This window comes from Apteryx mantelli, chromosome 1 (genome assembly GCF_036417845.1).
Source record: "Apteryx mantelli isolate bAptMan1 chromosome 1, bAptMan1.hap1, whole genome shotgun sequence".
Lineage (NCBI taxonomy): Eukaryota > Metazoa > Chordata > Aves > Apterygiformes > Apterygidae > Apteryx > Apteryx mantelli.
In genome coordinates, this window is record NC_089978.1 from 2,970,876 (window position 1) to 2,991,065 (window position 20,190).

The following is a 20,190-nucleotide window of genomic DNA, read 5'->3' on the forward strand; positions in this document are numbered from 1 at the left end:
CCCGCTCGAGCCCCAAACTGCTGTGCTAGGTAAAAACCGGGAGCCGGTGCCTGTTAGGAGCGGGTAGAGCGACGGCGTCGGAAGGCAACGCGGGGCAGGTGGGGAAAAAACTGGGATTCGCGGCCTCGCTCACCGCTGCCGCCCCTCATCTCTTCTAGACGGGGGGTGGTTTGCTCCGTCGGTGCCTCCCTGCTTCCCGCTCGCCCCTCGCCGGCATGGTGGGTTTCCAGCCCGGCGAGGTGCCCCCGACGGCCGCCGTGAAGTTCGTGGGGGCCGGGGCGGCCGCGTGCGTCGCCGACCTCGTCACCTTCCCGCTGGACACGGCCAAAGTGCGGCTGCAGGTGAGGCGGGCGCCCGCGACGGTTGGTTTTAGCCCCCTGCCGTAACCCCCCCGTGATCCCCGATGGGGAGGAACCATGTCAAGCCTCCTCTTCCTCCCCCTCCTCCTCCTCCTCGCGGGCTCCGCTGCCCAGATCCAGGGGGAGGCGAAGGCTGCGGGTGGCGCGCCAGGCGCCCGCTACAAGGGCGTCTTCGGCACCATGGCCACCATGGTGAGGACGGAGGGGCCCGGCAGCCTCTACAGCGGGCTGGCGGCGGGGCTCCAGCGCCAGCTCAGCTTCGCCTCCGTCCGCATCGGCCTCTACGACTCCGTGAAGCAGGTCTACACCAAAGGCTCCGAGCGTAAGTCCCCGGCGGCGGCGGGATTGGGGGGGGGAGGCCGCGTTCCGGAGGAGCGGCTCAGCATGGTGCCAACCCCATCCCGCTCTTCTTTCCCTTCCCGGCTCCTGCAGACGCCGGTTTGGGGAGCCGGTTGCTCGCCGGCTGCACCACGGGAGCCCTGGCGGTGGCCCTCGCCCAGCCCACGGACGTGGTGAAGGTGCGGTTCCAAGCCCAGGCCCGCACCGAGGGCTCCCGGCGTTACCAGGGCACCGTGGACGCCTACAGGACCATCGCCAAGGAGGAAGGAGTGCGCGGGCTGTGGAAAGGTGGGAGCCGATCCCCCGGATCCCGCCGCGAGCGGTCGCTCCGGCGGCGCTGAGCGCATCGCCACGCTCTGTCCGCAGGGACGGCGCCCAACATCGCCCGCAACGCCATCGTCAACTGCGCCGAGCTGGTGACCTACGATCTCGTCAAGGAGGCGCTGCTCGAGTCCCGCCTGATGACGGGTGAGTCCGCCGGGGCCGGGACCGGGTGGGGGCGGCTGCCAGAGGCCATCCGTCCTGGATGGTCCATCCGTCCGTCCCCCCCCTCTCGGCAGATAACCTCCCGTGCCACTTCGCCGCCGCCTTCGGGGCCGGCTTCTGCGCCACGCTCGTCGCCTCGCCCGTGGACGTGGTGAAGACGCGCTACATGAACGCGGCGCCCGGGCGGTACGGCGGCGCCGCGCGCTGCGCCCTCGCCACGCTCCGCCGCGAGGGGCCCGCGGCCTTCTACAAGGGGTGAGTAGGGGGTTCGCGCGCGACGTGGCCACCTCCGCGGTGGAGCCGCCCTCTCGGCGATGGAGATGACCGTGGAAAGCTGGTGGCCCCAGCTTGGGGGGGGCTGCCGGGCGGATCGGTGACCCCCCTCGCCCCGGCCGCCGCGGCGCAGGTTCACGCCCGCCTTCCTGCGCCTGGGCTCCTGGAACGTGGTGATGTTCGTGACCTACGAGCAGCTGAAACGGGCCCTGATGGCCGCGCGCGCCTCCCGCGAAGCCCCCTTCTGAGCCCGACCGCCTGGAGCTCCCGCCGCACCGCCGCCGCCGCCGAAGGGCGGCACCTCGTCCAGCTCAGAGCTGCCTGCTCTCCAGGAGGAGGAGGAAGAGGAGGAGGAAGAGGAGGAGGAGACAGGTCCCCCTGCCCAGCAGGCGGAAAGCCTCGGCCCTCGCGGTGACCGCAGCGAGGCTTTCAGTAAACTGTGCGCCTCCTTTTTTCGGAAAGACTCGAGCCATTTTCCAAGGGGGACTGACTTCCGCCCCCGCCGCGTTGCTGGGTCCACGCTGACCCCGCGGCAGAGGAGGTCCAGCTCCATCGCAGGTGCCGAGCTGGAGCCCCGGGCCCGGAGCAGGTGCAGGAACAACCTGCACGTGGCGTTGGGGTGCGAGGACCGTGCCGCGGCCCCCTCTTGGGCGCTCCCCAAAACGAGGAGCTGCTGCAGGGGAGAAGGAAGCAGCTTTTTGGAGGACTAGAAACTCTCTTTTTTTAACTCAAAAGACCACAACTGCCTCAGGGCAGCTTTGGTGGAGCCACGATGAACCCGCCTTGGGCGCATCTTTGAGTAAAACCAACGTTTGAACAACCTTGGCTCGGCCTGCTGCGGAAGAACGTTTGTGAGCTAGGAGACGGAGGAGGACCAGGCCCTCCGGCTCCCTCGGAAAGCTTTGAGGGCTCCGGGAGCCTCCATCCTAGGTAGAGGCCTGGGACCAGCCCATCCCAGCTACCGAGCGGAGACCAGGAAGCAAAAAACACCGTCTCCGAGGCGCTCCGTGTTCGTTAGGTGCCGGACACCTGGAAAACTCCCTAGTCTTTACACGGATAACGGCTTTATTGGTGGGAGGAGAGCGGGGGGGGACCCTCTCCCCCCCCCCCGTCTAGCACAGCAGCGCGTTTCTCAAGAGCTTTTTCTTGTCGGGCGTGAGCTGCTTGGGAAAGGCGATATCGAAATAAATGACGAGGTCGCCTTTGCGCGCGGGCTCCCGGAGGAGCGGCATCCCCTCGCCCGGCACGACTTTGCGGTACTTGGGGCTGCGAAGCGACGGGAGCGACTGAGAGGAGCGGCGAGAGCCGAGCGCGGGGCGCGCGGGGGGGGGGGGGGGGGTCGCAGGCCGCCGGCGCTAGAGCCGAAGCCAGATGTGCGCGACATCTGTTCTCCCCGCGCCGTGCAGAGCCCCGCGCGCACCGCCCGGGGTGGATTTTAGGGCTGTGGCCTGTCCCGGCTTCACCCGCGTGTCCCGCCGTTCCTTCCCCCCCCCCCCCCCCCCCGAAGCCGCAGCCTCCAGCTCCGCGGAGGCGCCGCATCCGACGGGCACTTACTCCACGACGTCGTTGACGGGGATGTTCAGCAGCCGCCCGTCCAGCGTCTTCACCTCCACCGTGCAGCCGACGAGCGCCTGCGCGACACGGAGCCGGGCCCCCAGCTGCCTTTCCCCCGCCCTCCCCCCTTTTTTAACGATCGCGTGAGCGAAAGGGGGCCAAAAAAATCACAGGCGCGCGGCTACACCGCGAATAAAGCCTGTCACCCCGCAGCCCCGGGGTTTCGCAGCCGCCCGGGGTGGCAGGGATCTGGCTCAGCTGCTTCGCTTTCGCTCGGCAGGGATCGGGGCCAGGCCTCGGGAAGAGTTTTTTTACCTTTCCCAAGGGGATGGCGGCCACGTAAATCAGGTTGTCGCCCGCTCTTTTAAACCTGGGGTGGAGTTTCTCTTGCACAACGAAGGTGATGTCGGCTGGAATGACGTTTGGGCCCTAAAAGCGAGGAAAAAGGGCAACGGTTCGGCATAACGCCGACGGTTTTACACAGGGAAAGGCGGCGGGGATGAACGCCCTTTCGTCGCTGCTCCCAGCTGGCTGGGGAGAGAGGAAAGGTATTTTCTTCCTTAAAAAATAAATCCCACTTAATGATTTTTACAGTAGAAACTAGGGTCTCACAGTTCCCATGTCACCCGGGGGCGTCTTGCCGGGTCCTGCATCGGCAGCGCGGCTCCGGCAAGGCAGGGACACGTCCCTAAACCGCCCGGGCACCTCCGGGAAGCTCCGTTACGGCCGCCGGCCGTCCCAGCGCAACGCGGCCCCGGATCGAACGTGCCCCTCGTCACCTGGTCGCCTTCTTTCTCGAAGGTGATCCTGGTGCCCTGCTTCCAGCCGGGCCGCACGTCGATGGTCAGGATCTTGTCCCTGATGGCGGTCGTCTGTCCGTCTTCGTTCATCACCTAGGGGTTGAACACGGGGGCTCCCTCGCGCTGCTCCTCCCGCAAACGGGACCAGACGGAGTAGGGAAAAACAGGAGACCGGGGACCACGAGAGCAGCGACGGGAGGGACGCGAGTCATTAACTCAGAGCAGAAAGGGAAACGGGAGAGAGAACAGGTCTCCCGGATCCAGCGCGGAAACGAAACCCCGGGAGCCTGAAACAACGGGAGCGGGCGAAACGAACCCGGCCCTTCTCCGGTTCCCCCCCCCCTCCGAAATCAGCCGTCGCCACCAGCTTTCACGTCGGCTCTCGCGCCGAAATCCCTTGGGCAGGGATCGCTGCCCCCCCCCCCCTCCGAATCCGGCCTGCCCCTACCCGCCGGGAGATCTTAATCTTCTTGGTGCAGCCGTAGAAGAGGTCTTCAAGCGAGAGGTAGAGGTCGCGCTCGATCGGGGGGTCCTGCTTCCTCACGCCTCGTCCCCGCAGCCCTCCGAAGGCCACGTTCGGCTCCGAGCCGTCCTCGGCAAAGAACTCCGCGCGAGCAGGCAAAGACGGGGGGGGAAAGAGCGAGACGCGAGGGCAGTGCAGGGCCGGGGGAGTGGGGCCGGCTCTCGGCTCACAGCCGGCAACTCGGAATTCCAGCCCCAGCCTTGGCATGAACCACCCCCCACTGCCACCAGGCAGCTCACTTGGATCGGGGATCCCTCAGGGCCTCCTTACTGGGGAAGCCAAGCACTCCGAATCACATCTTTCCAGAAAAGGAAGCATCCCTCGGGCTCCGGAGAAGCGGAACGGCAGCGACAGCCCCCCGGGATGCTGTTAAAGCCCCGCGGAAAAGCAGGCTGCGGAGGTGGCCGCTGCCTCCAAGCAAAGCAAATTCCAGAGGGAGCCCCGAGGCAAGAAGCAGCCCGGAGGCCGGAAGCAGAGCTCATTCGGCAGCGATCCCGGGACACGGGCAGCGCATGCGGGAGTAGCCGGGCAGGGAGACGTTCCCCATAAATGTCCCCATAAACATTCCTTTAAAGGTCAGCAGGTGCCGGTGGCTACAGCAGCCAGGGCCAGGCCTTGTCCCAACGCCAGGCCCTGTCCCAACGCCAGGCCAGGCCTGGGTCACCCCGGGACAGCTGGCAGGGCCCCCACCTACCCGCGAAGGGGTTGTCGCCGCCGAAAAACTCCTTGAAGACTTTGTAGGGGTTGTTGTGAAACACGTAGCCGACGGTCCAGGAGTTCTCCGTGCCGAACTCCAGGGGGATCCCGCCCTTGAGACCCTCTTCTCCAAACTTATCGTAGACTCCTTTCTTCTTGGCTAGGGAACCGCGAGGCATCGGCCGCGGCCACGGGTTTCCCCGCTTTGCAGCGTGGGAGGCGGGATGGACGCAGGGCCACGCGCACGGACCCAGCCCCGTGCTGACCCCGCTCCAAATCCCCTCACTGCCCCCAGAGCTGACAATGTGGCCCCGGGGGGGGGGGTGCGATCACCACCAGCGATGGGGGGGGGTCAGACCACAGCAAACCTCCCCCCTGGAGTTTTGTCTACAGCTGCAACGCTCTCGACAGACTCTGCAGGATCCCCAGCAGCCCAGGGGAAGAGGAAGAGGAGGAGGAGAAGGAGGAGAAGGGGGGGGGGACGGGGACGCCCCCCCGCCAGACCAGAGCTGCTTCGCGCCCATCAGGCCCGTCCCCGTCTCCCCGCTTACGGTCGCTGAGCACGTCGTAGGCCTCGGCCAGCTGCCTGAAGCGCTCCTGCGCCCAGGGCTCCTTGCATTTTAACGGGTGGTTCCTCAAGGCGAGTTTCCGATAGCTACGGCGGGGGGGGAAGCAGGGTGAGTCCGGTCCCGCAGGCCGCCGAGACCCCCCCACCCCCTCCTCAGGCCGGTGGCGCAGCGGGGCCCGGCAGCCGGAGGGCCCCGCTTGTGGCGCCCCAGCCCCACCGAGGCCGCGGGGAATCCCCCCCCCCCGCCCACTACCCCCGTGGGCCCCCTCACGCCTGCTTGATGTCGGCGTCCGTGGCGCCGCGGCCCAGCTCCAGCGCGGCGTAGTAATCCTGCCCCATGGCGGCCTCCCCCCCGCTCCCGCGTCCGTTGCTATGGCCACCGCTTCCCCCTCGCGCGGGGCGTGCCGGGAGCGGCAGTGCGGAGCGCCACTTCCTGTCCCTCCCCTTCCTCCCGCGCGCGCGGGGCATGGCGGGAGTTGTAGTTCGCTCCCCGCACTTCCGGGTCTGGGTCTCCCCGCACATCATTCACCTACAAATGCGAACAATTTGTGCCTCATTTGTATGGCTTGGTGTTTTTTTTTTTTAATCACTTTTCTTGAAAAACACACACATTTCTCCACAGAGGTGTTACCAAAGCAATCGCTTTATTTCACTCACCTTCAGCTCCCCCCCCCACCCCCAGGTCAGGTTTGTGTCTCTTTTTCCTAGAAAGAGCAGTTACACACAGGGCAGTAGAAAAGAAAACCACCTGTAATTATACAGCAGATAGAGAGGATCCTGCACAAAGATCTTGGAGCCACTTACCAAAGGGGAAAAAAAAAAAGTTCTGAATTACATTGTAATAAGAAATATCACCCCTCACCACAAACTTTATATACAGCCTGCTATCACGATAAGCTCAGACACTTCTATATACATATCTCAAATATGCTGTACAGGAAAATAAGCGTGGAAGAGTTGCTCGGACACTCCTCTCGGATATTCAGCCAATCCGAACCTCTAGAGGTCGGAAAGTTGGTATCTCCTCACCATCCCGTCCCTGCAGCACGTGTAAATCTGCTTCTCCCAAGAAGCGACCTGCAAGGGGAGAAACGAAAGCAGCATTTAAGCGCGCTCCCTTTCCAGCAAGAGCTGATCTTCCATGGTGGTTCAGGGCCCAGGGAATCCAGGTCCTTCTCCCAGACCCGTGCGCATTCAGCAGAGTTTCTGAAAACAGAACAGCGGAAGTATTTCCTGGTCTCAAGTCTCCAGGGAGTAAAAGACAGCAGGCAGCACCGTGCAGCTGACTGCTGTTTTCACCCAGATGATCTTCTGAGCACGGATTAATTCCGGTCTCTTTGCAGAGGCAGGAAACGCAGCTCTGCCAGATCTGCTCTGACAATCGGGGTGCTCTGCTGCTTCAGTTTTAGCCCTGCACGATGGAGATCATGCTAGCACACCGCAGAGACATGCTGACAGGATCTGTTTATGCAAAATGTTAACATTATTCAACTGGAGAAAATAAGCTTAAAAGTCAATGGTGCGAACGAGCCAGTTCTGTGGGCTGCCGAATCCCCGGATAAAGGCAGCTGCCTGCTACCTGGCATCGCCTTTCCCTACGTCCTCCGAGTTGACACACCATATTCCTTACCTTGTACACAGGGTCACAGTCCGCTTCGGTGAGATCGATGACGTAGTCGAGGTCTTGCTGAACGACAAAGCAGGTTCCATCGCCTACAGAAGTGGGAGAGTTGCCAGGCAAGGAAGGAACATCGGCCAATTAGCGCAATGAGCCACGATCTCGTTACAAAAGCAACGGGCGCATCAGAACTGCCTGTTCAGAGGCTACGGAGCCCCTGGGAAAGGGGCAGCGCACTGCGAGGACACCAGCGAGATGGCAAAAGGTTGGGAAGCACCTTGGAGGCCCTATTTTGGGGGAGCATCAATGCAGAAAAAAAAAAAAGCGAGACAAAAAGCATCTGTGTGATGCAGCTTCTATGTCACTTTTTTTTGGTCACAGACGCTCTGTCCAGCCCTCTAATTGCCTGGACAGACAGCCACTGCTTGTATACAAGCGGGCAATAAACAAAGAGCAGAAAACTACTTGATTCAATTATATAAACTGTACTGCCACAACAGAGCACTTGAGTTACCTTGGCTGGCAATAAATCCATCTTGGTAAGGGAGCAGAGAAAGCACTGGTGCTCCTGATCTATGAATGACCTGGATTGGAGCGCTAGAAAAAGGAGCAAAAACAAGGGAAAAGTATTATGGTCAATAGTCAGGGACCATGCCAATGAAAATGAAATGAAAAAAAGAACGAACCACAAGCTGTGGTTAAAAGATACATAAGGAGAACATAAAGGACATGGGAACTTGATGTCTCTGGCACCCATCCGAAAGCACCATCTGAGTCCCGTTCACCTTCAAGCACCAGCCTTTGACACCGCTAAAAAAAACGAGTTAGACCCGCTCCTGCCCTCAGCAACAGCTCAGCAGTGCCATGCTGGAACAACGATCACCGTAACTGGTCGGAGCCTACAAAGACTCTCACGTCATATTGGTGAAGAAGAGGAAGGGGCTGTGCATTTCATGGGAAGAATGCTACTGTTCACATATATACTTTATAAATAAACATATATTAAAAAAACGACAGTAATACGAGAGGTAAGGCTATGCCAACAGCCCTCCCGGTCACGAGACAAGGCTGAAGAGTTATTCATTAACTTGGGAATCTGCATAGAATCCATAGTCCTTTAGGAAGAGCTTCACAAGAACACCTCCTCAGATCACCACCAGCAGCAGTGCCCTCTCCTCGGTGCTCCCCAAGAGAAAGCAACAGCTGCAAGAGGCTCAAAAGCTTGTAGTGCCACCGCTTGGGCTTGTATCCACCCCTCAGAAGAGGCACCATCTGCCAGCACCCTCCGTCCGGCTCCCCTCACCAGCAACACCACCAAAACACAGCACTGTTTAAACGCTGCCAGCCCCAGGCACTCACTTTGTGTTTCTCATATCCAGCTGATATATGTTCCCATCCTGAGTCCCCGCTAGGAAATAGGTACTCGAGAGGAACGTACAGCAGTTAAACGCATCAGATCCGACAAAGAGAAACACCTGGGAAGAGAGGAACAAATGTAAACGCCAGATACTTCACAGATCACGCCTCTCCCACCCAGTTTTCACTCTCTGCAAACACCACAAGGAGTTAAGTGTTTGATGGCAGGAGTTCCTGTCCCACCGCCCAGGAGCAGGCTACAAGGAGGGACTTGCTGAGAAGGCAGCAGCTCTGCAGGGACAGCCTGCAGTTCCTGAGCTCATCATGACATCTACTGGCCAGCGCTTAAATAGTCTTACACGCACCTGGGTTCAAAACACACAAGCAGTTCTTACTCCTCAAACCGCCACCTGCAAATCTAGCCAGCAGGAAGGAGAGAAAGTCTCTTTATCGTACCGGTTTTAGCCTCTCTGCTCTTCCAGGGAATAAATACAGGGGAGAACACCGCAATACGGGACGTCGGCCAAAGACGGGCAGCTCAGCCCTCCCCTGCCTCCAGCCACCTGCCTCCACGCAGCCTGGTTCTGCCCCTTTCTTTGTGCCACGTGGCGAAGCTCACCAGGGGGATGGAGCCGGCTTAACGCTAACCAGTTCACTTAACTAGGTTAAGCGTCAGCTTAAAGAGAGGAACTGCTGCAGCAGGAATGGAAACCGAGGACTGGGGCCCGGGCGCTGCTTTTATAGCGGCATCTCGGCGCGCTCACGCAGGCGAGCGCCATACGATTAGGAGATGAAAACCACCGTCACACACAGTTCCCTGCCCAGACCATCTACAGCCCCTGCTGCGGTCAGGGCATTTCTGATCGTCTCCGACTCCTTACCGGCTGCCTGCTCTGCAGTCCCACTCCTTGAAGCTTCTTGTCTTCTCGGGCCAACAGCAGGATTTTCCCTTCCGTCCCAATCTCACGTTCACCTGGCAAAAAGGACGACAGTTAACTGCAGCGGCGGCTACAGGCCAAACGTCAGCAGGAGGGGAGCCGATCTGATGGTCTCAACATCTGTACCAAAGTCGGACAGTTTGGATCGCTCCTGCTGAATCTCTTTGGGCAAAGCAGGCCAGGAATCGGAGAGATCCCAGTCTTAATCGCTGACACTGTTTAAGGAGGCTCAGTTCCTTCCCAGGACTGGAGCGCTCTATTCCGGTGGCCCTAATTCCCTTCCCCAGCTGGTACGAGGGCACACAGGGACATGCCGCGCTCTCAGGATTTTGCCGGCAGCACCCAGGTGACAAACCTAAAGAGTGAGGTGGGGGAAGAAGGTTGACTTAAGAGAAAGTTTCTTACTAGGAGCTTTTTCAGGCGCGCCCAGGTTCAGCGAGTTGTCGGCAGTGCCCGCGGCGATGCCGTTGATGGGAGAGCCGCAGTCGGCGACGACCCCCAGGCAGGCGGACTTCCCGCAGTCCCAGAGACGGGCGGTGCCATCTCTGGAACAGGAGAGGACGTTTCTTCCCCGATCCACAATGGCGGTGTCCAAAATACCTGCGTGAAAGCAAAGGCCGCATTCAGACGGAGAGCGCGGAAGGCAGGGACAAGGCTGAGAAGAGCATCTCGCACATCCCAAGGCGAACGAACGCACTAAGCTACAAGCCCCGAGCTGCTGTCCCCACCGGTCAGGAGACGATATCTCCTGCAGCTGCTACCGAGTTTCCACCTCCATGATTAACCTCTAATTTGGGAAGGAAAGAGTTTGGCCCAACACTCTTAAAACATTGTCATCTCCAGCTCTGCAAAACCCCAGAACTGGGGTGGGGCAAGTAACATCCACATTTTCCAGCTACAGCAACATCAGGAGAACAGTCCTAGCAGATGTTAACGCCTCCCAGCTGCTTCATTTCACTAAGGGTCGCTGTGTCTCGATCCGAAAGATGACACAGCGTTCTTCGGAAGGGAACAGTCGGGCAGTTTGGAGATATAATTAACGCTCTCCTGACGGAAGCGGTTCAAATGACAGAACAAGTTCAGAATAAGTCTGTGGAAGCCAAGCGAACCCAAACGTAGTTACGTGCCGACTGCAGCAGTTCGGACTGGAGTTACGCAAAGCGGATAAAGTCAACTCCAGGGCCACGGGGAGCCGGCCAGAGTCCTCCTGACCGAAGCGCCGTTACGCTGCCTGCCTCAGTTTGTTCACAGGACGTTTGCGTCAAGAGCATTTTGCATTTTTTTGAATCCGCACAATTTGATGACGTTAAAACACCGGCAGGTTCAGCGCAAGACCAGTTTTCAAGTTAAGTTTTGCACTATCGCAGGGTTTACACTCGTGGAGTGCTTTTCAAAAGCACCTTGCGAGACGGGGAAAGCGAGAGCCCGTACAGCACCACGTTAAGCTGTTCGGGGAGGAGGGAACTGAGGCAGGACTTTGGGGATCTCCTCCCAGATACACAACTCACTTGGGCCCCGCTCGTGATCACACGAGTGTTCAAAAGTCAGTGTTCCTTCGGGAACAACCGCCTGCCAGGTCTAGACAGCATCGCTAACCATCGTGCGCTGGGCCAGGCGCAAAAAGAGCCTGCTTAAGCATTGCTTATAAATCCACTGTGCTTCTGAATGAAGGGTCCTGGAAACCAAATCCTCTCTTCAGAGATTAAGCCTAACGGAGGTAGGGTCAGCTCTGTCCAGAGAACTGTCTTAACCACAGGCAAGGTGGATCCTGAATGCAGGAACGGGGCGCTCATCTTGCCACGTAAGATGGCCTATACGTGCTCCGTGGGAGGACAAGGAGGGCGAGGGATTTGCTCCGTTTCAGCAGCGAGACCATCTACGAGGGCGGAGCGGAACATCTGCCCTCGGTACAAGGATGGACAAGCTCCTTCCAGCCCTCCTTCAAGAATATTCACTTAAGTAACCTTGCAGCCGCTCTTGCTGCGCCTTGCTCGCTTCCAGCAGCGTGAGTCCTCAAGACAGGTAACTGCTCGCCCCAGTTCTGCGAGTCCCTAATAAACTGCTATATGCTTTTCTGGACAGGAAAAAAAACCAAAAAACCACAAGACAGAGGCTCTGGAGCAGCTCAAGGTCAGCGTGATGATGTGGGCGCGAGCGGGAGGCAGGCAGCGAGCCTGCTGGACGCAGGTCAGAGCTGTGGACAGCTGAGACCGCGCTGGAGGAACACAACGCCCTCCACCTCCGGCGCTCAGCGCAGGCTAACGGACTGCATCCTCCCGCTTTTTCCCCCCCTTAATAAACGAAGAAAATCCAGGTCAGCGAGAGAAACAGCTTCAGCTGTCTAATAGAGCAACCACTGATCTTTTTATTCACGTCCTGGGAGCCTGAAAAAGATAATGCTCACGTCTAATATAAACGCACAGCGGAGCGCAGCAGGCCAGTGGCTGAACGTCAGCCCTCGGGCGCGACGCAGTTATACGCAGCAGACAAAGCATTGTAAAGGCTGAGTACTCTGTACCTCCTTTGTGACCTTTAAACGTGACTACGCAGCTGGCATCTTCTGCCGACCAGATCTTTAGCTGGGCATCCATTCCCCCACTCAGAACCACAAGGCCCGATGGGAAAAACCTGCAACAATTCACATCATACACATGGCCTTCCAATAGTCTCTGGAAAAACAAAGAACTAGGTGCTAGTTCCGTCGTTAGCATCCTCACGCCGAGCAATTTTCGCACTACGTCACCGGGAAACTCAGTGTTCCCAAGTGGACAGATGTCCTCTGGGTTTAAGCACCTGGAACAGACTTGTCTGCGACTTGGAGGCAGTTGCTAAGTTACCAGGTACGCTCTGGGCCTCGCTTTGACATCCGGATAACTAATTACATGGCAAAGAACATCACGTCCCTCTCTAATAACAAGTTAAACATCCTCAGCATCTTCTGAGCAAGCAGTTGTCAGGCCAAGCTCCAAAAGAAACACCTTAACTGGGAGAGCAACCCATGACGTGGCTAATCCAACATGGGCAAGTGCTATTTTCCTCTCCTCTTCTAACCTGCGTGGCCCAAGCAACGAATTTCTTCTGCAGTAGAGGAGGTGACAGTCACCTCTTGTGCTCTAGCTGTCATTCCTGACTACCTCTTCTTGTTTTCACCCTGGGACTCATCCCCAGACTGCTGGGCATCGCTTCCCTTGGGGAAACTGTGCTTTCCGACAGAGGAAAATTTTAAATCTCCAAGAAATCAGATTTTCATTAGCTTCTCAGTCAAAAGCCAGTTTCTCGCCTGCCTGCCCCGGCCCACAGTGATCGAAATTACGGCTGAGTGACTTCAGTAACGTCAGCACACAACACCTCCAAGCAAAGCCGGATGCTCTTACTCTTATTTCTCCATTTGCAGCCTGCCAGATTTTCATGGTCCCATCTGTGCTGGTGGACACGCCAAGCCCTCCACCACTGGAAATATCAAGACAGGTGATCTGCATGGGAACAAAACAAAACAAAAAAAACAGGTTTATTTGACCTGCACATAGATGTTTCTGCTCTTGAGCATAACTTCATACGGGGGAGACCTGCTAAGTACATCATTCAGCGCTACGGTCTCCTAGAGACTTACTGCTGGACTTGCCAAAACACCTGCAAGAACCCAAAAAAGCAGCTCCCGAGCATCAGGCTTTTTCCAGAGGGCAAGGACAGCGTAAAGAGAAATTCTGCTCGGTTGATCTGTTTACACAGACAGATGCATTCCTGCTTGAAGAACGAGCTGCTGGTCTGCAGCCAGAGCTCAGACGAGCGCTAGGCGACAGGAACCTGGCAAGAAGCACCCCAGATCCCTTGCAGTTGCCACCAGTTTGACAGAGAAATTGTTATTCTCCGCCTGTGGCTCTGCAGAGCTCTGCAAAGCAGGGAGACACGGCGTGCTGAGTCAGAAGCCTGCACAGAGAACAGTTATATTTCAGGTTTAGTGCGGGTGAAGCAGAAATATGGATTTTTTTTCTAAAAAGTCCTGTATGTAATTACAAAATTGAGCCAAGCCGTTCCACGCCGTATCAAGATAGCCAGCCAGCTTGAGAGCCTGCAAGACATCATCCGAGATACTTGTACAGCCAACAGCACAACCTAAATTTTCCTGAAACACTGAATCAAAACTAGCTCCTTATGCAGGTAGGCTGACTCCCCGCACAGTCCACCACGCTGAGGTATCAACAATGGTCTGCTCTGCAGGAACATTTGGGAGAGCTGAATCCTTTTGAAGGGAGCAGACGTTGAGCTTCTATTCTTGCGAAAGGGTCGCCCTTCCCATGATGCGAGACACTATTGCTGTGGGAAAGCACCAGCCACATTTTAGCTTTGGGTGAAATAATTTAAGATAACGTGTATTCTAGCCTTGAGCGAGACAACTGAACTAAGCGATGGCGACATCTGGAGACGATCTGAAGTCTGTATTAGTGTTGCTGCAAAAACAAGTACATAGATCCCGATAAAGGTTAACCCCGCATTGCATCCTGCAAAACACAGCGAAAAGGTATCACAACTTTGTAGCGGAATAGCCGCCTTGTCCTGGAGGATTTGGAGATGCCTTGATTCAGGCTGCGCTACCTTAAGGAGCTGCCTAGCTATTCTGTTTCGGCTCACTGGATGAGCACAAAAATCTCACGGTGGCAAAAACCCCGCTACATGAGAAACGGAGATCACAGCTCCATCACGACTCCGCTCTTCTCACCACCGGAAGAAAGCACTGAAGGGTTTCCAGCCTTCTTAAGGTAAGCATGCTGAGGGACTGCAAACAGGTCCTAGACACCTGGTCAGGTAGGCGAGGGAGCAGGCTGCTCACCTTCACACCAAGTTTTGACTGAAATGCTTTTTTGAACTATTCACCCTTCTCAAACAGCACTCAGCTTTGTCATTGCTCAAGTGCGCTCGACGTTAGCTAAAAACCAGCCTGAAGAGACACGGATTTACCACCATGTCCACGGTGAAGCCCAGAGACAGGAGTAGACTGGGGAACTTCGCCAAGAAAGATGACTGCCAGAGGCCTGGGATTTGAGGAAGATGCCCTCAAGCAGGCCGAGAACCTAACAGACCTGCATCAGTCTCTAATTCCATTTCCAGACGTTAATTTGAGGACATTCTACGGCATCACATTACTGCGCTTGTTCTGCTTTAATGAGGGACATGACGCGCCACACTCTTCTCAGTCACAAGTTCTCCTCTCCAAGCAAGAGTGAGACCAAGTTGTTCTCCTAAAAACCTGACTGCTCAAATCACAGCTGGCTTTAACAGGCTGCAGATATCGATGCTCTACTTGTCCTTAACAAACAACAAAAAAAATCAGTTTGTGAATTAAAGTAAACAGGTATTAGAAGCGGTTTTTTTGTTTGCTGTTTTTTTTAAGCATAAGGTAACGGTTTAGCCGTTACAACAGCCATTAAGTACATTCACTTTTATCTTGACCACGTGAGAAAACTCCAACGTCATTTTATCTAGCAACCAACCCTCTCCGTGGCAACTTGCTCCCTCGCAAGCAAAAAATAAAATAAAATAAAATAAGAGACTGCGCAGGATACTCGAGCAGGAACGAAAAAAACATCACTGACATTTGACATACCCACAAACTTTCCACGGGGATACGTAAACGGGCAGGCCAAAGCCCGAGCGCTCGGAACAAGAGGCGGCAGGTAAATGGGATAACCGGAGCTTAGTCTGCACCAGCTTTAAACTCATCTACATACTAATAGATATCGCTGGAGCCGCTTTCCAGAGGAGAGCGCCGCAGTGCAGCTGGAACCCATCGTACCCATTTGACAGCAGACTAAACACTCAAGGCCGCATTTCCATTTCGCTGCGCTCTGAATGCCGATGCCGTTTATCACACAAAAGGGCAGCTGGGGACTCTTAAGCAGCACAAAGCTCTCCGAAGCGATTCACCTCTGCCTCAGGAGCTCCTGCCAAGCTCAGTCTATCAACACGGCCTCGCTTCCTCTTAAAACAGCTGCAGAGATGTGGAATTGTCAAAATGCACCTTGATTTACATCGCTTTTGAGCTTGAGCAAGAGAGACTGACTTTTTAGCTTTTCAGCACTTTCTGCTGGGTTTATCACAACAGTTTGCTCAATAAATCTCGGGTCAGGTGTATATATAACATCTCCGGGAGCCTTCAGGGACACCCTTTAGGATAGCAGGTTGATACGGGACTCTAGTTTCTTGGATCCCTTCCAAACAGGGTTAAGCGCTCTGCAAAAGCACAGGCTGCTTTCCAGTACAGCCAAGCCACGTGCTTCTCTTCAGGGCCAAAATGAAGCTTCAGGCCAGAGTCAGCCTTTCCGTGTCACTGTTCAGGGAGGAACGGGACTTATTTCACCCCCAGATCAACGAGCTGGACAGTACAAAGCAAGTTAAAAGATTATCTGACAAAACAAGAAAGACTGCTTTTAAATGAACAACATAACTAGCAAAAATGATTTTATTTTATTTATTTTTTAATACAAGCTGGGCCTTTCTTTGTCTCAAATTCCCCCCAGGTCGATTTATGCAGCACTCAATTCTCGACCCCTCTATTGACTCTCCCAACACAGAATTCAGTGCAGAGTCCTATGGCAAATATTATCGGCAACTTCATTATACGAAGGCAAACAGCCACTACGAGCCTGGGATGGATTTGAATCAGTCAGAGATGAAGAGCTCGACACCTGGAGCCTCTTATTTTTGTCTTTTTTTTTCCCTGATATACTAATTAACCCGTCTTACTCCTTTACAGTGGGATCTGTTGCGGGTCTGAAGCGAGCGGAAACCTGACGGCTTGCGAGAGAGCAGAGTTCAAAACTAAGCGAGTTAATTAGAAGAGGAAAGGTTTCGAGAAGGGCCACGTCTGGTCCGCGCAGCGACGGACACTCGGAGCCCTCAGAGATCCGCCCCAACAAAACGTGCCAGCAGGTATGATCAATTTTCCCAGGTTTCTGAGCTCTGATACGGTTTGTTACCTAGTTTATAAACGAAGCCACCCCGCAGGCCATTCGCTCGAACGGGCACGCAGCAGTCGGACGCACTATGGAAGGTCACAGTCACTTCCAGGTATTTCCCTCTCGCTCCACAAGGTTACTTACGCTTTTCTGATGAATCCTACAAAACGTCGTGTACGGTGCCAAGAACTTGGTGGACACATTTTCGTGAGGACAGGAAACGAGAATGCTTTTCTAGAGGAGGAAAGAGGAGGGGAAAAACACACAGAAAAACAGAAGTGCCGTTAGTCCTACCGCAAGCCGGCTGCTAACCCTGCGCCCCGACAGGAGCGTTACGGACAAACCACCGCAGGTCGCCGACGCGCGGAGGCTCAAAAGGCGACAAGCCAGAGCTGCAAACCAGATGTGGGTCTGGTCTCACGCAGCCCGAAGGCCGAAAGAAGACGCAGCGCCGGGCTCCTCCCTTTGGTGACAGCCTCGGGTGACCCTTTGGCTGTCGCGCAACTATCGCCCTGGGCGGGTGGAAGGGTCCCTCGCTGCCCCCCGCCTCCCCCCACGCCAGCACCTTGGTGACTGCGCCGACCACGAAGCCCTCGGAGGCAGCGATGTCGGGGACGCCCTCGGCGCTGAGCCCGCGGCGGGTCAGGCTGCCGTACAGGGTCGGCTTCCCTGCGGGGACACGGCTGTCAGCCCCGGCTTCCCCTCGGATCCCGGACCTCCCTCGATCCCCACCACCATAACCTTCCTCATCCTCCCCTCACCCAGAGGGATCCCTAAAGCCTTCTCAGGCCCCTGCTTCCCCTCCACCCCAGAGCTTCCCCCACAACCAGCTCCAGGGTTTTCCCCGGAGCTTTCCCACAGTCTCCGAGGCTTCCCCCCCCAAGCCCCCGGGCTCCCCCAAGGGGCTTCCCCCCACCCAGAGCTCCAGGAGTCCCCCAAGAGCTCCCCTGCTCTCTCCAGGGCTTCCCACCCCAGCCCCTCCTTGGCCATCCAGGGTTCCCCCAAGGGCCCCCCCCAGCCCTGCCCCAAGGAGACCCCCCCCTTCCAGAACTCCCCCAGCCTTCACCCGAGGCCCCCCAAAACACCCCCTTCAGTTCTCCACAGCTCCCATGAGGCCCCCCAGGCCTCCAAGGACCCCCCCCCTCAGACCTCCAGGACTTGCCCACGGAGGCCCCTCCAGAGTCCTTCACCCTCCCCCAGCCTCCAGATTGCCCCCAAAGTCCCCCTCCAACCCTCCAGGGCTCCCCCAAGAGCCCCCCCAGCTCTGCCCCGAGGTGCCCACCCCCTCTAGGACTCCCTCAACGGTCCCCCCCTCCAGCTGCACCCATCCACCTTCACTCAAGTCCACCCCAGGCCTCCAGCACTTGCCCATGGAGCCCCCCAGAGCTCCCCCAAGCCCCCTCCCCAGTCCTCCGGGGCCTCTCCGAGTCCCCCCCGCCTCCGCAGCCCTCCAGCCCCCCCCCAGCCGCCTCAGCCCCGGCCCCCTCCAGGCCTCACCGGGGCTCCGGCAGCTCAGCCAGGCCTCGCCCTCGTCCCTCCTGCGGAAAGAAACAGCGACAGGGCCCGGTGAGCGCGGGGCGGGGGCGGGGGCCCGGTGAGCGCGGGGCGGGGGCGGGTCCGGGGCCCGGGGCGGGCGCCCCCACCTCAGCGCCCGGCTCCAGTCGCTCTGGATGCGCAGCGTCGCCGCCATCGCGCCCCTCCCTCCCTTCCGCCTTCCCGGCAGCCCCCGCGGCGCGGCGGCGGAAGGCGGAAGGAAGGGCGGAAGGAAGGGCGGAAGGCGCCCTCCAATGAGCGACGCCCCCGAGACCGCGCCCCGCCCCCGCCGCGCCGGGCCCGGAAACAACCCTTAAAGGGGCCGCGCGGCGCCTGGCACCGCTCGAGGCTGCGGTGGGAGCGGGGGGGCCATGGAGGCCGGGCGCTCCTTGGGGGGGGGAGGGGTATGGGGGGGCTGGGGGCCCCTGTGGGGGGTATGGGGGTGTTGGGCTGGGCACCCGCGGGGGCGGAGCCATGGCGGGGTGCTGGGCACCCATGGGGGGTCTATGGGGGGTCTGGGGACACCTGGGGGGGTCTATGGGGTTGCTGGGCACTCAGGGGGGATCCATAGAGGGATTTTGGCACCCCTGGGGGCCTGGGCACCCCTGGGGGTCCATAGAGGGGTCTGGGCACCCATGGGGGGGTCTATGGGGGGTCTGGGGACACCTGGGGGGGTCTGTGGGGTTGCTGGGCACTCAGGGGGGATCCATAGAGGGATTTGGGCACCCCTGGGGGGGCTGGGCACCCATGGGGGGGGTCTATGGGGGGTCTGGAGACACCTGGGGGGGTCTATGGGGTTGCTGGGCACCCAGGGGGGATCCATAGAGGGGTCTGGGCACCCATGGGGGGGGGTTATGGGGTTCTGTGGACCCCTGGGGGGTCCATAGAGAGGTCTGGGCACCCATGGGGGGGTCTATGGGGGGTCTGGAGACACCTGGGGGGTCCATAGAGGGGTCTGGGCACCCATGGGGGGGCCTATGGGGGGTCTGGGGACACCTGGGGGGTCCATAGAGGGGTCTGGGCACCCATGGGGGAGGTCTGTGGGGGTGCTGAGCACCCGGGGGGGGTGCATGAGGGGCGCTACAAACCCATGAGTTGGAGGGGGTGCATGGGAGGTGCTGGGCACCCATGGTTTGGGGGGGGGCAAATGGGGGGCGCTTTGTACCTGATGGGGGCGCATGGGGGGCACGGGGCACCCACGGGGGCAGCACGGTGGGTGCTGAGCACCCAGTGGGGCTGCACGGAGGTTAGGGGGCACTGGGCACCCCGCAAGGGCAGTGCGATGCCTGACGCCTTCCTCTCCCCGTGCAGCTCCGCTCTCCGGATCCAGGGGGATGCCAGGGCCCGGCCACAAGTGGAGCCGGCCGGCCAAAAAGGAGGAGGAGGAAGAAGAGGAGGAGGAAGACCCGGTGGACGCGATGATCGCGCGGACGGGCTGCACGGCGCAGCACCACGCGGTGCAGGAGTGCATGGCCGCGCAGCAGGACTGGCGCCGGTGCCAGGCGCAGGTGCAGGCTTTCCGTGCCTGCATGGCCGAGCGGCAGCGGCAGCGAGCCGAGGAGCTGCGCGGCCGGCAGCGCTTGGGCAGCGCCGACAGCTAACGCCGGGAGCCCGGAGCAGCCCCCGGCACCGGGACCGAAGCTGCCCCCGGCACAGCGCCACCGCCCTCCTCTGACTGCGGCGCTTTGCAATAAGATACTTCTCATATTATATATATTTTTTAAGAGCATAAGTATCTCGGTGAAAGCCGCGCTTAAATTTGAGCCAGGAAATTAAAGCCGGCGGCGTTTCCATCCTGCCCGAGTTGCTCGTGTTGTTCCGCGGCGCCGGGGAGAGCGCAGAGGGGACGGTTGCGCCAGGCGGGAGGGAAACCCGGGGGCCCGTTTCCGCGACGGTGCGGATTTACCCCCGCCGGCGCTTGCGCCTGCAGCCCGGCAGGGGCTGTTCTCAGCGAGCCCCGGTTCGAGGGAGGATGCGAACGAATGCGTGATTTTCCCTCTGTTGAAAGAGCTGGCACTTAGAGGGAAAAACAGGTTTTGGGGGAGGAACGGAGCGACGGAGGGAGCGGGAGCCCGGGGCTGAGCTCCTGCAGCCTCTCTGTTTTTGCAAGAAGAGCAAGGCCAGCCAAATACGGGGGCTTCCTCCACCCCGCATCCCTCGGCACAGCTCCTGCCCGGACCACAGGCCGGGAAAA

At 58.6% G+C, this 20,190-nt stretch overlaps 3 protein-coding genes across 4 annotated transcripts; 1 reads left to right on the forward strand and 2 right to left on the reverse strand.

Annotated features, from left to right (window-relative positions):
• The first annotated feature begins 47 nt into the window (after nt 1–47).
• On the forward strand, nt 48–1,719 carry LOC106489378 (dicarboxylate carrier UCP2). The gene is made up of 6 exons (XM_067307901.1): nt 48–341; nt 474–681; nt 792–986; nt 1,065–1,166; nt 1,259–1,439; nt 1,591–1,719. The coding sequence occupies exons 1-6, from the start codon at nt 216–218 to the stop codon at nt 1,703–1,705; spliced, it is 927 nt and encodes a 308-aa protein (XP_067164002.1). The 5' UTR covers nt 48–215; the 3' UTR covers nt 1,706–1,719.
• An 80-nt stretch (nt 1,720–1,799) lies between these two features.
• On the reverse strand, nt 1,800–5,976 carry DNAJB13 (DnaJ heat shock protein family (Hsp40) member B13). 2 transcript variants are annotated; one of them, XM_067308063.1, is made up of 9 exons: nt 5,870–5,976; nt 5,582–5,685; nt 5,029–5,190; nt 4,631–4,632; nt 4,260–4,415; nt 3,791–3,904; nt 3,327–3,440; nt 3,012–3,088; nt 2,561–2,723 (listed from the first exon to the last, which is right to left on the reverse strand). In XM_067308063.1, exons 1-9 carry the CDS (start codon nt 5,935–5,937, stop codon nt 2,570–2,572), a joined length of 951 nt encoding a protein of 316 aa, XP_067164164.1. In that variant the 5' UTR covers nt 5,938–5,976; the 3' UTR covers nt 2,561–2,569. The 2 variants fall into 2 exon arrangements, with proteins under 2 accessions (XP_067164097.1, XP_067164164.1); XM_067307996.1 differs by lacking the exons at nt 2,561–2,723; nt 5,029–5,190; nt 5,582–5,685; nt 5,870–5,976 and adding an exon at nt 1,800–2,130 and having other exon boundaries at nt 4,260–4,919.
• Nucleotides 5,977–6,416: 440 nt separating this feature from the next.
• PAAF1 (proteasomal ATPase associated factor 1) lies at nt 6,417–18,176 on the reverse strand. The gene is made up of 12 exons (XM_067308182.1): nt 18,107–18,176; nt 17,961–18,001; nt 17,029–17,132; nt 16,608–16,697; nt 12,885–12,983; nt 12,029–12,179; nt 9,916–10,110; nt 9,454–9,545; nt 8,576–8,691; nt 7,731–7,813; nt 7,229–7,311; nt 6,417–6,675 (listed from the first exon to the last, which is right to left on the reverse strand). Exons 1-12 carry the CDS (start codon nt 18,151–18,153, stop codon nt 6,598–6,600), a joined length of 1,179 nt encoding a protein of 392 aa, XP_067164283.1. The 5' UTR covers nt 18,154–18,176; the 3' UTR covers nt 6,417–6,597.
• Between the last annotated feature and the right edge of the window lie 2,014 nt (nt 18,177–20,190).

Bases quoted from the DNA above. Each gene is read 5' to 3' on its own strand.
- LOC106489378 (XM_067307901.1), top strand. From the start codon at position 216: ATGGTGGGTTTCCAGCCCGGCGAGGTGCCCCCGACGGCCGCCGTGAAG. The intron at 342-473 runs GTGAGGCGGGCG...TCCGCTGCCCAG, and splicing joins CGGCCAAAGTGCGGCTGCAG to ATCCAGGGGGAGGCGAAGGC. The intron at 1,167-1,258 runs GTGAGTCCGCCG...CCCTCTCGGCAG, and splicing joins CGAGTCCCGCCTGATGACGG to ATAACCTCCCGTGCCACTTC.
- PAAF1 (XM_067308182.1), bottom strand. From the start codon at position 18,153: ATGGCGGCGACGCTGCGCATCCAGAGCGACTGGAGCCGGGCGCTGAG. The intron at 10,111-12,028 runs GTACAGAGTACT...GCTTTCACGCAG, and splicing joins GTTTAAAGGTCACAAAGGAG to GTATTTTGGACACCGCCATT. The intron at 6,676-7,228 runs GTAAGGAATATG...CTCCCCTTGCAG, and splicing joins ACTGTGACCCTGTGTACAAG to GTCGCTTCTTGGGAGAAGCA.
- DNAJB13 (XM_067308063.1), bottom strand. From the start codon at position 5,937: ATGGGGCAGGATTACTACGCCGCGCTGGAGCTGGGCCGCGGCGCCACG. The intron at 3,905-4,259 runs GTAGGGGCAGGC...TTCAACCCCTAG, and splicing joins AGATTAAGATCTCCCGGCGG to GTGATGAACGAAGACGGACA. The intron at 3,441-3,790 runs GTGACGAGGGGC...CCTCGCTTTTAG, and splicing joins TCGAGAAAGAAGGCGACCAG to GGCCCAAACGTCATTCCAGC.